The sequence below is a fragment of the Lycorma delicatula genome, chromosome 7, assembly GCF_047948215.1.
Source record: "Lycorma delicatula isolate Av1 chromosome 7, ASM4794821v1, whole genome shotgun sequence".
In the NCBI taxonomy this organism is placed as follows: Eukaryota; Metazoa; Arthropoda; class Insecta; order Hemiptera; family Fulgoridae; genus Lycorma; species Lycorma delicatula.
In genome coordinates this window covers 69,376,846-69,394,157 of record NC_134461.1, presented here as the reverse complement: position 1 = coordinate 69,394,157, position 17,312 = coordinate 69,376,846, and the positions used below count along the sequence as shown (strand labels likewise).

At 26.8% G+C, this 17,312-nt stretch overlaps 1 protein-coding gene across 1 annotated transcript in view; it reads right to left on the bottom strand.

Annotated features, from left to right (window-relative positions):
* gogo (thrombospondin-1 like protein golden goal) overlaps positions 1 to 16,577 on the bottom strand; it is a 97,248-nt gene extending 80,671 nt beyond the window's left edge. Inside the window, exons 1-4 of the mRNA XM_075372018.1 lie at positions 16,574 to 16,577; positions 13,588 to 13,898; positions 10,477 to 10,695; positions 5,076 to 5,237 (exon numbers count right to left, since the gene is read on the bottom strand). Coding sequence (XP_075228133.1) covers positions 5,076 to 5,237; positions 10,477 to 10,695; positions 13,588 to 13,898; positions 16,574 to 16,577 — 696 coding nt within the window. The remainder of the gene's footprint in view (positions 1 to 5,075; positions 5,238 to 10,476; positions 10,696 to 13,587; positions 13,899 to 16,573) is intronic.
* Between the last annotated feature and the right edge of the window lie 735 nt (positions 16,578 to 17,312).

Here is a 17,312-nt window from a genome sequence, read left to right as displayed (position 1 = left end):
AAATTTACATGAAAGTTAGGTGTTAAGTATTTTTTAAACATTTTAACTGCATTCAATAAAATAATTTAATTAGATAAAATTAAAAAAAAATGTTTAAATTAGATAAAATAATTTAAAAAAAAAACACTATAGCATTATGCCAATATAGCCAAAAATAAACCACTTGGTTCGCAAAGCAAAGATATTATGAAAAATGTTATTGATTATATAATCAAAGTAGTACGGGATATTCCCGATTGAACACAAAAAATTCTTTAATGTGTATCCGATGTGACTATGATATCTGTAAAAGACTAAAAAGAGTTAAATTTGTATTTATTTGAAAAACAAAGTGAATATGTCTTCTAATTCACCTCAAAAAATTTTAAATTCCAAAAAAATTTATAGATTTTGTTAATTTTGACATAACCACTATTAAACTGGAAGCTCAAAAATTTTATGTGTCAGAACATAGTATGTTGGAATTAAATTTGGTAGAATTGATTTGGGCAGTTTAAAAAAACTGGGTAGCATCACACGATAGGCTAGTATGTTTCATATAAATAATATAATGAAACTGTGTTGAAAGAAACTTTCTGAAATTGGATTGACATAATGAATAAAAAAGTGTTCACATATAAAAATGGTTAAGGAAAATTATTGAATTGTTCAGGGAATGGTAGAAAACATGATTGAATCATTTGTAATAAATGTAAATAGTGATTCCGATAATTCATTCAGTGGTAATGAAAACTACATTGAAGAAGGGAAAGATGATGTTGTTGGTGATGATGATGATGACAATGACCTACCTGGATTTATTGAACTATAAAGTAGAAATTGTTACAGTAAGATTGACTGTTTATTAAATTAATACATATTTGGAAAAATAAAAAAAATAATTACATTTTAACTGATACCATTTCTAATTTGAATGAGGAAACTATGAAAATATTTTGAGGATTAACAAAATATTTTGTTGTAAGTGTTTTCTTGCACTTTCATTGATATACATTATAAAAAATATTTTTGAAATAGAAAAAAAATATTTTAAAATATATATTGATGAGTTGAGTGTGTGTGAGTTATGTAAATTAATACTTCTCATTTTTCCATAAACAATGAATGTTCACTCAAAACAAGTAATGAATTATGAGTATTTATGGTATCATAAATATATTCTTATTCATTATTTCACTGCAGTTGTTATAAATCAGGATTAACTTAATTATTTTAATATTATTAGAATAATAATTATTTTAAATTAATTAAAATTATTTTAATTTTAAAATTAATAATTTTAAATTATTTTCCCCAATTATCCTAATATTATACTTCTTAAAACAGGGTTATGAAAAGGTTAGCAATTTTAGACAATACTATATATGTCATTAGAAGTCTAGTTTGCAGCTGAAAAGACTGTCATTAGCTTCATACAAAGAGGCTTATCATCAGTTAAACGACAAGCTTTACATCTACTTTCAACAATGTTAGGTATCTTAAAATTTAGATAAAATACTGTCATCAGTGCAACCCTGGTCACTGAAAAACAAAGTGAGCTCTACTGTACAATTTATTATGAGTATATTTAAACAAATGAAAATCAAAGTATTTTCTAAAAAAAAGAACATTTACATTAAACAACTGAAGAAATTTATCTACTAGAGTTCTCATATAAAAAAATGATGGCAAAAGAATAAAAACACAAATAACAATTAATAAAGATAGTAGTTCTTAATTACAATGAAATAAGTGCTACCGCATTTTTTCTATACCGTAAAAAAACAAAACAAAAAACACATTTTTACCAAAAGAATGACAGAGCTTTCCAATTTTCCAAAATGTACCTTCTCCATATTAACAAAGTCTGTTATCTTTTGATTAATATAGAAAGTTCTATTAAAACCTTTCAAGCATTATAAGAAAAAAACTTGTTGAAATTTTTAGTGTCATTAATGAGAATTGTTTAGGTAAGACCATAAATTAATTATAGTGTAGAATGAATAAATTTACAGTAATTTAAATTTCTTTTATTAGTATGGATATACAGCTGCAAGAAAAAACAGACATCAATAAATGTTTAACACTGTTAAACTAAAGTTTACTGAGAAATTCCCATAATTTTGAAATCAATTTTTTATAATTACGCTTTTTATTTATACACTAATTATGTAATAAATGAACAAGTAAACAAAACAAAATCCCATTTCCTATCTTAGCCATAGGATGTTACCTTCATTCATTTTCTTGTATGAACTTTATTCTAAAACTGTTGGTTTACTGTGAGATAACAGACTGAAAATTCTTGAAGTTACTGTACCTTATTTCTTAATACAGAAAGAAATCTTTATAAACCTTTTATAAATCTTAATAAAAGGTTTATTCTTTGATAAAAGTAAATGTTAGTTTTGTGAAACTTCATTACTAGATTTATCTTTTTTCTAAAATATATTAAATGTAACAAAAAACAATATTTGCAAAATTTATACACTTTACTCTTCCATTAATTCATATTTTATTTTCTAAAGTTAATGCATTTTTTATTTATCATCTACATTTATGTTTTATATATATATATATATATATATATATATATATATATATATATATATACGCACTTTCATATTACAAGTTTATTTTATCTGTTAAGATCTACATGATGGAAATGTAAAAGTCAGTCAAAGGAAATACACATTCATGTAAGTGTGTATAAACTAAAGATGAATTTGTTAAGCTATTAAGTAAACTTAGCTTATTCAAGCTTTTCAACATATGATGAGGGAAGTGTTGAACATATTTGGTTAGCAAAAGCAGACACAAACTTCAAGACTACATTGATAAATGTAAACAGACTAAATATAATATGTACTGAAAGTGTATGTGTTCTTTGGTGGAACTGTAAGTAACAGCAAATTTAACTATTTTCAAATACTGTTTCCTAATTTCAATAAATACAATTAGTTTTTGTAAAGGTATGTTATTATTAAAAAAAATAACAAAAAAGAGAGTTATTTATAAAAATGGAACTACAGATTTTATGTGGTAAATCATATTTTTCAACAAAAAAATTATATAAGACTGCTGTTTCAGTAATATTTATGAAATCCACTATATTTGTTTTATTGATAATGCTAAATTCATATAATTTTTATGGAATCTTTTAATATAATGCTGATCTCTGTGGTGGTGTGGTAGTGTTGGCTTTTAATTCCCACAATCAAAAAGAATGACAGAAATTTATGAATACACCAGAATATGTGGTGGTATAATAATACTAACTGTTTTCAGCACAGTAAACATTACTTAGTGATATTTACCTTAAGATAGAACAGCTGAGCTTCAACTCATATATGTTAAAACTTTGGAAAAGTGATGATTAGCACATTTTGTCAGGTAATATTAAAATGTAAAAAAAGTGAGAGGAAATTATGGTTAATTCTATCACAAAGTAAATCTAAAAATCTTTTAATAAAGTTATTTCAATTTTGTGACTTGTCTTTGTTTTTTTATTTTTACTATAAAACATAACAGAACTTTGGAATTTTTAATATCTTTGTAAATTTTTGATTACATAACCTCATGTTTCAAGGTTATAACCCCCATTATTAGGTTAAGTTATTAAAAAAAATAATAATAATAAATAAACATGGAGTTAACACACTAATATTGCATAGGTATATTCCATAATTTTTTCGTTATGCCATGTTGTTATTTTCAAGGGTTTTTAAAAACTATTAAAAGAATTAATTGTAAGAATGGAAAAATTTATATCTGTTATTTATTATTTTAATTTTTAAATTTTGCTTAAAATGATTAAATCTTCTGTCTTGTCTTTCAAACCAGAAAAAATTAATTCAATTCTTACTTTTTAGAATTATTTATTCTGCATAAAATCTCATAATACAATCTGTCTTTAAATTTTTTTTTAAACTGAATTTTTTTTAAATTTAAACTGAATTCTAACAATGGATTTAATACTGTTTCATAATATAATTTTCACAATAAGGAGTTAATTTGTTGTGTTACAATATCTGTCCCAAATTTTCTTACAGCTGTAACATGTGTGGTACAAGTTACCAGTCAGACTTTTTGTTGAGAGTACTGTTCACTACAAAATCAGTCCCTGTTGAACATAATAAATGTATCACTTATAGCACTGAATATCATCTGCATGTGAGTGATCTAGTATGCTGATATACAACCAATTACTTCACTCAGTAAAGAATATAACAGGAAACTACTTCACTCTTTACTTTGCGTAGTAAGCCTGGCATAGCTTTTTGTTACTGTATAAGGTCGCTAACATTTTTGACAATTACATTTTTTAACATAATAGTTGAAGGTGTCAGGTCACCGTCAACTATTATGGTTTTGGGACCTAACATAACTTTTATTTTAAGAATAAAAATGATATGATACATTTTGAAAATATAAATATTTGAAAATCATTTTAATAGTAATTTTTCTGTGAAAATGTAACACAGTTTAAACTATTTTTAACAGATTGCACTGACTTATTATAATTACTTTAAAATAATGACTTAAAATAACTATTTTTAAATAATTATAAGCAAATATAACAAAAATAAATAGCTTTTGCACATAGGATATATAGTTTCATAAAACACCATAATAAATATTTTTAAGTTAATAATAATGTGACAGATAAAGAGAATTTAATTTGCATTCTTTTAAAAAGTACATTGAAACTAGTGAGCATAAAGTAAGACATGAAAAAATGTTTTATACAATTTCAACTGTAATGGAAAAACTAAACAAAACAAAAATTGACTATCTATATGATTGTGTGTGTGTATGAATGTATATATATATATATATATATATATATTATATATATATGAAACTTTTTGAAAATTCAGATAATTCATCATCATACTGGCCATTGAGTATATTAAGTATTAATATATCAAGTATATTAAAATAGTCATGCGTCTAGTTTATTATAAGTAAACAGTTACTTAATAAACTGCATTTTTATCACAGATAAAACTACAAATTATGGAACAAAAATATTATGATTATTTGTATAAATAATGAAATGTAACATTACTCTAGTAAAAACTGAAAAAACCTACCTTAAGAGTATGATGTAATGGAGAGGTAGCTAAAGGTAATCCAAGAGCAGCAATGTGTGGTTGAAGTGCTAAGGCATAATGACCAGCCAATCCAAAGAGATCACATCTAAGTGATATGACTCTTAGTCTTGGAAAACCTCGAATTTGTTCAGAGTACACAACCTGTCAGACAAGATAGTATATTTAAGTAAATAATTTATTAGAAGCATAAAAACCATTAAAAACTAGAAATTATTTTTCTCTAGAAATTATTCAGGAAGAATGTGTTTTCAAAATATACTCCATCTTCAGTTCTTTTTTTATATAGATTTTAATGTATTTTTCATGTCAAATTATTAAAATTTATAATATATACATAGCAGCATACAATTTGCCATATTATTTAATTATATATTCTCTTTATATTATTAATATGAATATAATTGCTCTGCATCAAACTAGCTAAATGGTTAGGTATAATGCCTGCATTGTTTACCATGTTTACCTAAAGAAAAGTATCCTTTCTGATCAGAAAGTTGGAGTTTAGTAAATTTTCATTCAGTAAATTTTTTTCTTAGATATTTTCACCACAATATTAATTAAAATTATGAAATTAAGAAGGCATAATTAATTTTGTTAAAAAACATAGTTCAGTAGAAAAAACTAACCTACTTTTACTGAATTTGATCATTGTAAAAACCTTACATGAGAAAACAAAATACATATTCTCAAAAATAACATTAAAAATAACAAGGTATAACTTGTTTAGTATAAAAAAAATTTTTTTCATCAACCAATTCACAAAATAAAAATCTTCAAAGATAATTAGCATCTAGGGATAAATATTGTCATCAAGTTATTAACTAACAATAAAAAAACTGACACTAGATGAAGATAAGGAATTGAAGATTGATTAAACTGAAAACAAGCACTTCCAGAAAAATAAAAAAAAATAGTACTGAAAGGTAATAATACTTCTACCACTTAACTGCTTAACTAGAATTAATTAGATTAATTAATATAAAAAAACAAGGTAGAATTTAAAAAAAATAATGTTTGATAAAACATTAAATGTTGATATTTGTTATTAATACAATTTAGTAAAACATACTGTATTAATATAACAACAGATGTAAAAAATTTAAAGGAATGATCTGGAACCAGAGAACAAATTATACATCAGAGGCAGTGCATTTACAGTTTAACTGTCTTTATTTTTTCCTTTCCATCTCTTTCTTAATCTTCATCCCCCAATCCACAGAAAGATTTAATCTGATCTTCTATTATCTGGCAGGGCAACTGCTTCTTTACTGAGATTCATAATATGGTGACTCTTTAGGACGATCTAAGGACACCTGTTTTCTACCTAGGGAATGGCACAAAAATGTAAGCTAGTGGCTGAAGTGCCTATAGATAAAGTCAGCCCTCCTACTGTTCCTAATTTCTAAATCTAAAAGTGAAGTATCAGATTAAATAATTTAGTATTTTTATTGACATAATTTTTATCTTAAAATTTACCATCTATAAAGATTTTATTATTTAAAATAATTGAAATAAAATTATATATTTTTGATGAAAATAAAGATCACTTCATTTTAATATAATCAGAAACTTTTATATCTTGGTCATTAATTAAAAAATGTATCAATTGCAAATCAGCTGATTTGCAATGACAGGTTCATGACTACAGCTTAACTCTCAAACAGAAATAGATTCAAAGCAATAAATTTAAAAAAAGTTAGCTCCCAGAACAAAACTAATGAAAAGAGTACTGAAAATTGTACTTTTGCATGATTATAAAACTTACTCTTTTGTTTGTTTCATGTTTATAAAATAAAAAAAAAACAATAATTTTATTATCTTTTTTTTTTTATAAGACATGCTGATTTAACTTTCATCTGAATACACAAATGATTTTGTTTTATATTTATATAAAATATGTGCATGACAAACTTTTATTATTTCATAGTAGAATCACAAATCCCCTCTACTTCAACCTTATCCTAACCTTAACCTATCTTCCATCTCTGTTATTTCATTAACTATTATTGCAGCTACTTTAAAGCAAGAAGATTTTAATATGGAAAACCACTGAAAACAGTTAAAATCAGAGCACAAAATTTATGGTAAATAAAGAACTAATAAATATGATAATATTGTGGTTTTTTTTTTACTTATATTATTTAAGTTCAGTATAAGCAACATAGTATGACCATTTTGAAATTAAATGATGTTTGATATTAATACAAATAAAGAAATTAGAAATATACAAAAAACAGTTAAAATAGTGAGTGAACCTTCATTAAAATCTAGGTAAAGTTAAAATTATTTTTATTGGGATTTGAATATCCATAAATAATAGTGGATTTGGGTTGGTGATATCTAAAAAATACTACTGAAAGAAGATGACCTGAATGTGTACATCAACTGTTATATGGTTGAAAATGCTATTATGTACATTACATGTATGCAGTTTACTGCATTGTTTATTATAAACATTTAAAAGTATTGTACAGTTGTAATGATGAGACGATAAAGTTTATTGGAAAAAAATAATTTTTTAAAATTATTTTACCGCTCATTGGAACTTAAACAAAAAAAGTAAGAGAAGAAATATTTCTTTTTTTTGTTAATAGAGAAAAATATTTAAATTAATAAGTAAATTGAAGAGGAATAAAGTTTTAGAGTAAGAAGACATCTAGAAATTGTGTTATGAAAAAACGGAAATTAATATGCAAAAAATTCTTTTTAATAAATACTTTCTTGCATAAATTTGAATGTAAAATAAGAAAGTACAAACGTATAATCTTTAATCAGTAACTGAATAAGTTTTATGGAAGAACAAAGAAAAGCTTGAAAGATATCAGTGCAATCAAGAATTCTTACTGAAATTATTGATCAGAAATAAAAAATTCAGTTAAATATTCAATTGAGTAACAATAAAAATCTCTTTAGTTATACCTTACAATTAAATAAATACTTATAAACTAAAAACATGGTTTTATGATTATTTTAAACAGTAAAGTGAAAAGTGTAAAAGAAAGATGAAAAAAGGTAATTATTTGCTGGACAATCAAATATCAGCTGATTTATAAATCAGCATCCTGCCTAGCATACTAGCTGAGTTCCTACAGAACCCAAAAAACACAAAAACCAGATAGAAATGTTTGTGTGTGTGTGTGTGTGCGCGCGCGCGCGCGCGCGCGTGTGTGTGTGTGTGTGTGTGTGTGTGTGTGTGTGTGTGTTAGCTTAGTTTGCTTTGTCATAATTCATATACAGGAACCCAATAATTATAAACAAATAGCATCTGCTTTTACAGTACTTACTTTATAATCATTTATACTAAGTAAATTTTAATCATATCTAAATCGTTATTAAATGATACTGCTTTATTTATACCATAACAATAGCTTTTATTTCAATGGATCATTTTTATATTTTAACTGTTTTAACAGCCAAACACCTTATAATTTACAGATAATTAATTTAATGAAATAAATATATAATATAATGAAATAAATAGGTTAATAAACTTTAAAATATCTGGAAAAGAATAATCACACTCATTACAACAAAAATTAAAAAAAAAAAAAATACTTATTTTGAAAGAAGTAAATAGATCATAATAGTACAATATAATATGGTTAAAAAATATAGCAGATATTTCAAAAATTAATATTAAATAATTAATTTAGTATTAGAATGATAGTTTTTGTCTAAAGACTGATTGCTTAGTTACAGTTTTTTTTCTGATCAATGATAGCTGAATTTTTATGGTGTGCAAAAAAATGTCAATTCTGTTTGGGATTCAAACCCAGGTTGTTCCAGGTGAAACATGCTGCCATTCCATCACAGAGATTGATGGCAAATTTAGAAAGGAAAGAAAAAATTTCATGGTCAATTCCTGTTTTACACACACACATGAACGTGCGCGCAAAAGGAAATGAAGTCGAATTCGAACCGATGTGCCTTCCCCTTGTAAGAAAAAAATATTTCATTAGTTAAAATTTTATTTCGGTATAACTCTGAAACCAATGAAAACTTATGATATATCGCTGAAAAGCTCTCAATGAGGAATTATTACTGCAGTTAAGAAAAAGTCATTTTGACTTTTTCTTAACTGCAGTGAAGTCACTTTTTGGACACTTTTGGTTCAGTCGATTGCAATAAAAAGGTGAGGGGCACAACTAGATGTTACAACAGTCCTAAATCCAAAATTTCAACATCTTACGGGTAATCGTTTTTGAGTTATGCTAGATATATACGTACAGACGTCACGCCGAAACTAGTCAAAATGAATATTTCCGTTAAAATTAGAAAACCGACAATTTTGTGATCACAATACTTCCTTTAATTCGTACAAGGAAGTACTCGTAAATATGAATCTTTGTTCGTTTGTTTGTTTTCCCGTAGTTCCCAATAACATTCATCCGATTGCGATGAAACTTTGGTGAGTTGTGCGTACGCCCGCGAATGTTTCTGAATTAATTTTCACCCGCCAGGTGGTGCTGGCGTCGAGATATTTAAAAAAATTGTATTTATTGTCTGATTTAGTTCATATTCATATATATATTTAGTTACGTGATTAAAGATATTTCTGCTAAAAGTGGACCCGCTAGGTGGCGCTCGGGTCGAGATATTTTGAAAATGTATTTATGGTCCGACTTGGCTCATATTAAGAATATTCATTAGTTACGTGAAAAGCAAAATTTTTGCAAAAACTATACCCGCTAGGTGGTGTCGGTGTTGAGATATTTACGAAACAAAACAAATATACAATGTGAGTTTCTTCTGCTGTACATGTGTATATGCTCGTATCTGTGTCCGCTATGAACTAAAATACTACTGGGCCGATTTACGCGCGGGAAAAAGGGAAAAAGAAACGGAAAAACAGAAAATGGGAAGGGTAACAAAGAATAGGGAAAGGTTAAGTTTTGTAATGTTCAGTTTTTAATGTTTTAACAAACCTTCAATTGCGTTCATTTAATCTATATATACATATTTAAACTCAAATCTAGCAATGGCGAGGCATTCTGGGTCTGCAAGAATAATATAATTTTAATTCTCTGTAACCACAGATATACTCGAAATAACAAAATATAAACTAAGTATAACTATTAGTTTTTAATTTTTGTTGCTTATATAATTTTAAAAATCTACAAAGAAAAATAAAAGAACTGATGATGGAGGTACCTATCATTCTTTTAGAATAAAAAAAATGTATTTCAAAAGTAAGGATGCATGCACAGCTTTGTCCATTTTTTCATTGTGTTTCATCTTATGTGAAAGACACACACACACACACACACACACACACACACACACACACACACACACACACACACACACACACACACACACACACACATATATATATATATATATAAGGGCTACCATACACAGAGTATTAACTTAAACTAACCTGCTTATGGGATGAATTGTTATTACAGGTGTGTGGGGAATGACCACAATAAAGAAGCTGTAACCATGTTTCTGGTAATAATGTTCCAATTTCCTGATGGCAAGCAGCTTCCTCAAACTGTACTGTTGCTGTAACTGGAGATTCAGGATAAGTTTGAATTATTGGTGGTTCAAGCGCTAGTCGTGCTGCAGGCCAACTAACTTCTAATTCCACCATGTCCTGGAACAGAAAAAAAAAGAAGATTACATTTCATGTTTATAAAGAATCTTTTATTACATTGTATTTTTATTTTTAGTACTTTTATGCGAATACAATCTGAAATTATTTATAATTAATTTTTTTATTCTTATGGTTTTTGATGTTCTTTATATTTTACAGAGAATTTTGCTTCATAAGAACAAGTGTTTTTATAAAATTTAGTTGAAAAACATAACTTAAAATAATAAAATTACAGAGGTGTGTTAACCATTTCAGTCACTAAGTCTTTAATAAAATATCAGTAAATATAATATTACTATATATTAAAAAACATATTCTAATTAAACAGAACTCTGCGACAATATTAAGCACAAAAAACAAAAACAAGTATAAAAAATTGTACAGTTGATTATATTCTGATACCTGGATGCAATCTACTAAATCTTCTTAATTGGAATCAAAATTGTGTAAAAATTATTACAATAATATAAGTATTAAAATACAATTTATAAAGTTACATAAACTCTTTTAATATTTAACTAGGGTAATTTTTGAACGGGTTGTAAGGTGATAGCTCCTAGGTAAGATGATAAACTTATCATCTTACCTAGGAGCTGCATAAATTTTGTTCTTAATATTAAAGTTTTAGTTTTTTGAACATTTTTTGGAATATCACATTTCTATTTTTGGTTTTGATATTATAATAACCTGATTACTATATGTTGGAGTTAAAATAAATATGAGTATATTTGAAATAAGATCCAGGAACAAAGTAATGAATTACAAATCATTTGATTGATAATGATGGTAATTAGATGTTGATATAATAATTAATAATCTTGAAATCAATTAAGTTCATAAAAGTACTGGCTTCCTTTTTTCCTGTTTAGCCTCTGAGAATTACCCTCAGGTATCACTTCAGAGGATGAATGAGGATGATATGTATGAGGGAAGTGAAGTGTAGGCTTGTACAATCTCAGGTCAACCATTTCTGAGGTGTGTGGTTAATGAAACCCAACCGCCAAAGAACATCTGTATCCATGATTTAATTATTCAAATTATTTAATTATTCAAATCTGTATAAAAGTAACTGACTTTACTAGGACTTGAATGCTGGAACTCTCAACTTCCAAATCAGCTGATTTGCAAAGACGCATTCACCACTAGACCAACCCAGTGGGTAAAAAAGTACTGACTGGTCACTAATAATAATTTATAATACTATAAAGATTATTTTACTGATAAAAAGAAAGAAGTTTAGATGTAACCAGAAATATACTTTGTTAATAATTTGCTATAAATTAAATATGAAACTAAAAAAATTACAGTACTTTAATTTTCTAATTAAATTAAAGAGTTCACATAATTTGTTATCAAGCTGATGGGACCATTTAAAATAACTGAAGTTATTGAAATGAACTTCAGCAAGAATATCTTTTCTTTACCATCCTGACCCCATAGGAAAATACACCTGCCTTGTGACTAATCCAATCACCACACAACCCCCTCCATTCAAAGCCCTGATGGGCTTTACTGAAGGTCATCTTTTACACCCTCTAAATCTGATAACACAACATTTGATAAAATAACTCATCAGCTGGGCATCTGTAGGATGCCACTAATGCAAAAGCCTAAGCAGAAATTTCCATCAGTTTACTTACACAATCTACTATCACCTGGCTTCTTCCAACCACGACCACCTATCATAACTTAACCCTCAACTATCAAATAATCCGATTTGCAGAAGTACAATCCTCACACCTTCCTCTAACACCGAAGATTTTATGCAAAAACTGTTCCTATATCTAACTTCAATCAGACTATGAACTCACATCATTACTTGATTGAGTCTTTAAACACCAAAAATAGTATTCTCATACAAAAAAAAAACAAGTATTGATTAGAATGACAATTTTGTTCTATAATTAATTTACTCAGTCCTCTTGATTTATATAAAATCAAGAAACTGGTTCACAAATTTAATAAGCCTCTAATGAAAACATACCTTATCTTTTCTTTACCACAAATGGATTTTCAAATAAAGTTTTTTATATCAGGAACTTAATTTTTTTAACAAACTGACCATCTTTAACATTATTAAACATGCAGAACTGCTTAGAATATCTTGAGAAAGTCAGAATACTTTGAGATCTAACTGCTACTAAATAATTAAGTCCATTACTAATTTAGAGTTATGTTAGATCTTTAATCTGTTTAAAAAATAAAGTTCTGGTGAAAAGCTAATTAATTACATGAGCATTTATTTAAAAATAAAATTATAATTAGATTTTGGTAGCTTCATTCTATACTATAATCACTGCTTTTACTCGAATGTGATGTTGGCAGATCTTAAATGTGCAATATATGTATACACATATACAGTTACAAGAATAAATCTATCATCTATATTAAAAAAAGTAACTGATTAATTCTGACAATTATGTGCAAGTTTTGGTATATGTATTTCAACTTGCAATGTTGTAAGCTACTAGTTTGATGTCATACTAGCAGACTCCAATTTCTTTAAAAAAATAAAGATGTGATAATAAAGCACATTCACACAGTTGAATAATGTTTAAAAAATCAACAAATTCTCCACACACGTTAGATTTCAACAACTATATTTAAAGCAATTATTTTAAGAGATACCACCAACTTGATACAAAGTTAGCAGATGAATAATTTATTTAAAAAATTCAATAAAAAATAGATTCTTACAAAAAATTAAAACAAGTTCTAAAAAAACTTTAAAATAAATTCTAACAAACTTCAGCATATTCAATTTGAAAGGTGCGTAAAATTGGGTATTATGAATAAAAGTATAAATTAATAAATTTTTGGATGTGATTTACTTACTATTTCATCTGGCACTTGAATCTCAGTAGTTGTCTGTCCATCTTCAGAAACTATAACATCTCCAAATGTTGAGTGAGAATCGTCAAATTCTCTTTCCAGTCTTACTCCATATCTTCCGCCACGTGTTATGATACCACAAGGAAATTTAACAGTAACAGAAGAGCTTACATTAGATGATGATGGAGGCACAACAGATATTGAACTGATCACAGAATATCTAGATTTGTCCTCTTCATATCTCTCTAACAATTGTACTGTAGCCTGGTTACTGTCCGGCTCCATCCCCACCACGGTGACCACAAGATCTCCTGAATATGCCTTATACTGGTTTGGAACTCGCAGCTCCAGGCTACTGCACAGCCTAAGTACTGAAACAAGTAGAAAGTAAAATTAGATAGATAATTAGTTAGATATTAAAATTCAAAAAATAATGTATATTGATAAATAGAATTAAAACATTTTGAAGCTTTATATGTAACAACGCCATTGGTCTTTAAATTAGTATTAATTTCATTAAGGTTGCTGAAAAAAAATGATATAACATTAAGTTTTTTAATAGGTTTTATCAACTGACCCTCATTTGATAAAATTTAATATAGGTGGTACGTATTAAGAGGGAATAGGAAGCTTAGGTTTACTCAATAATCACTCAGCATCAGGTTAGGCTTTTTGTACAGCTACTGGGTAGGAAAGAGAGTTTTCAGACATGTATGTAAACAGAACCAGAAACTAAATCACATAAATACCAATGATGCATTAACTCTATTAGATCTCACAATCTACAAATCTAATGGATCTTTATAAAACTTATTGAACACTACCAGGGAAAAGGGATCATAGATTATGATGGGAGAGAAAGGATAATGAGAAGGGACATCTATCCATAGATGGACACCACAAATGTGAAAAATAAGTACTAAAAAATTTCTTCAAGGATTGATCCAGACATGGACATCAATCAAATATTCTTTGGGAGATTGGGGAATATTTGGGGAATAATGTATAGAATTGAGCTATTGAAAAGAATGATTTCTCATCAACCAAATTATATTTATGTGGTAAAAAACTACTTTTCCTCTGGATATTAAAGAGGCACCTGAGGAAGGCAAAGATTCACTACATAAAATTGTTAAAATTTTCTTTAACTGATATGTGGAAATATCCAACTGAACTACAAGTATATACTGTTCAGTTAGATATCCGTTTGATATATCATATACATGATATGAATTATGTCCTATATCTATATACATTTAATAATTAAATCATCATATGACTTAATTAGCATGAGTTTTTTTAGGTTATCCAGAGATATCAACAATTATATAATGTTACATGAAGTTCAATACTATATGTACTAGATGCTGCAGCAAGGCTTGTAAATAAATTCGGTCACTGTCAGACAAGGAATCATATCATTTTTTCTAATTTTAAGTAATTTTAATTGCTGTGGCCATTAATTACATATGGACAATGTTGTACAGTTTCCCAAAAGTTATCTCATTTCTGATATCATTTCTAATACCTGATATTTGATTTTGGTCCAAAATATTTCATTCTTAGATTACAAAATTTTATTTTATAACTTGCTAATCCCTCATATCTTCTGGACATTGTGGATATGTAAGTCAAACGTAGATTAATCTACTAACTTCAATGGGATCCAGAAATATAATTATCAGAAATAATAACAGTTACTGTTATTAGGCAAAACTACTATTTAGTTACTTCTGACATGTTTTATTTTTAAGTAGAACATTAACTGGAATTTTATTATTAAAACAAATTTAATTACATTTTTAAACATTTTGTCTAGTTTTTTTATCACTTTTTGTGTGTTGCAGTAATCAGTATTAATTTACTGTTAATATTTAACATGATTGATCTTAATAATTATTTTATTAATTGATTAAATCCTTAAAATCAATCTGATTTTCATTTATAAATGGAAACATTCATTTGTTCTTAAATATTTGCTATTTCTATATTACAAATATAAATAAACTAGCTCCCTGTCACAGCTTCGCCCGTTCTGTATGGTTACTTGTGTTTCCCATAGCGGTCAATCTTTTTATTTTGTTTTTCTACTCAAGTAACCAGCGGCAGGTGCAGCCAGTCACACATATTGTATTGGTGGCAGTGGTTGTGCTGGTTGAGTCACAGCGCCATATACCTTACACCCCTTAAAAAAATTGAAATTAATAAAAACCCCAAAAAAATTTTTAAATATTTATCTGAAGAGTATTTGCAAGCTCAAATTGAGTGAATATTTCATTTACTATAGTTGGGAATGGGAAAATTTACAATCATTGCTCAAAAATCTTTTTACCTTTCTTCAACCCATTTCAAGGTCAAATTTAAAAAATGTAGAAATTGGGTTATTGACATGAAGATTACACTCGTCAAAAAGCAGGTTGATTTCTTCATTTGTTACAGAGAAATTAAAAAAAAATAACAGGGTTTAAAAAAAATCAAAAATCAATTTTAACTCAGATGAAACTCAAAAAATCTAGAAATTGGTTTTTGGATGTTTATAATCAAGCAGTTGAAACTCAGCTCACACAGTGATAGACATCACAGTTCACAATTCATTAAAGTTTGTGCTTCAACCAGCAAATCTCCACTACTACATAATATATAAATATATATTTTTTTTCAAGATGAAATATATCCAAAAACCTCAGTTATGCCAAGAAACAAGGGTAAAAATTTATTAGCAATAGATTGAGTAGTTTTTCTGTTTATCCTAAACAAAAAAAAACCCTTCCCTCTTTATATAATACTATAGATATGAATTTGAATATTTTTCAACAAATATTTTCATAAATTTACTACTTTCACATACTAATAAATATCTCATATAATTTTAAGGTCTAATCACTTCTCTCTTTTTTGAATTTAATTTTTATTTTATTCTTCTTATTATTATAATTATGTGATTGTTATTATGAATATTGTTGATATCCCATGGTTTTCTTTAATACTTTTTGGAGAAGTTGTTTTTCGTATTTATTTGGAGCAGGCGCTTTTTATTACCACAAACTCATTCCTGATGCATTGTGTACATATATAATAAGTACTGATCAGAATAAAATATTCACTTATTTTATAATTTTATTAGTTTTACATTAATATATTATTGTAACTGATAAATAAAAGTATAAAATGGTGAAAAATTTCTTCTTCAATACATTATAATTTTTACATTTGTTTTTATAAATTATGAGGTACTCCCCCAAAAGAAAATTTATTAGCATTAAAAACATTAAAATGTTTAAACAGTAAGATACTACGTCTTTGGCTTGCACCAGTAGTTATTATACCATTCACTATTCATATTTCAAATTAAAGTCTTACTTTTGTAATGACAATAGCAGAATATACTTTTCTCTGTAATTATACAGAGTTACAAAATAATACTAGTAATTATTCTGTGAGTAAGATTCACAGCTATAACTGTTAATGGAACTTAAGAGTTTTTCACATAAGAAAAATTTTGAATATACATTGATGCTATTAATGTTAGCTGCATCGCTAATGTACACTGAATGAAAAAGACTAAAATTTTCCATTCTCTTCAAATATTTTTTTTTTACATTTGAGAAAGTCAAGATTTAGATGGAATAAAAACTAAAATAAAACAACTTTTTTTTGTCTTGGTATAATAAAAAAAAAACTTTAAGAATTAAAAACGCTGAGATAAGTAAAATGACTGAGTAAGAGAAAAATGTTTAGAAAAAGGTATATGTATTTTGACGTACTGAATTATGCATTATTGTTTA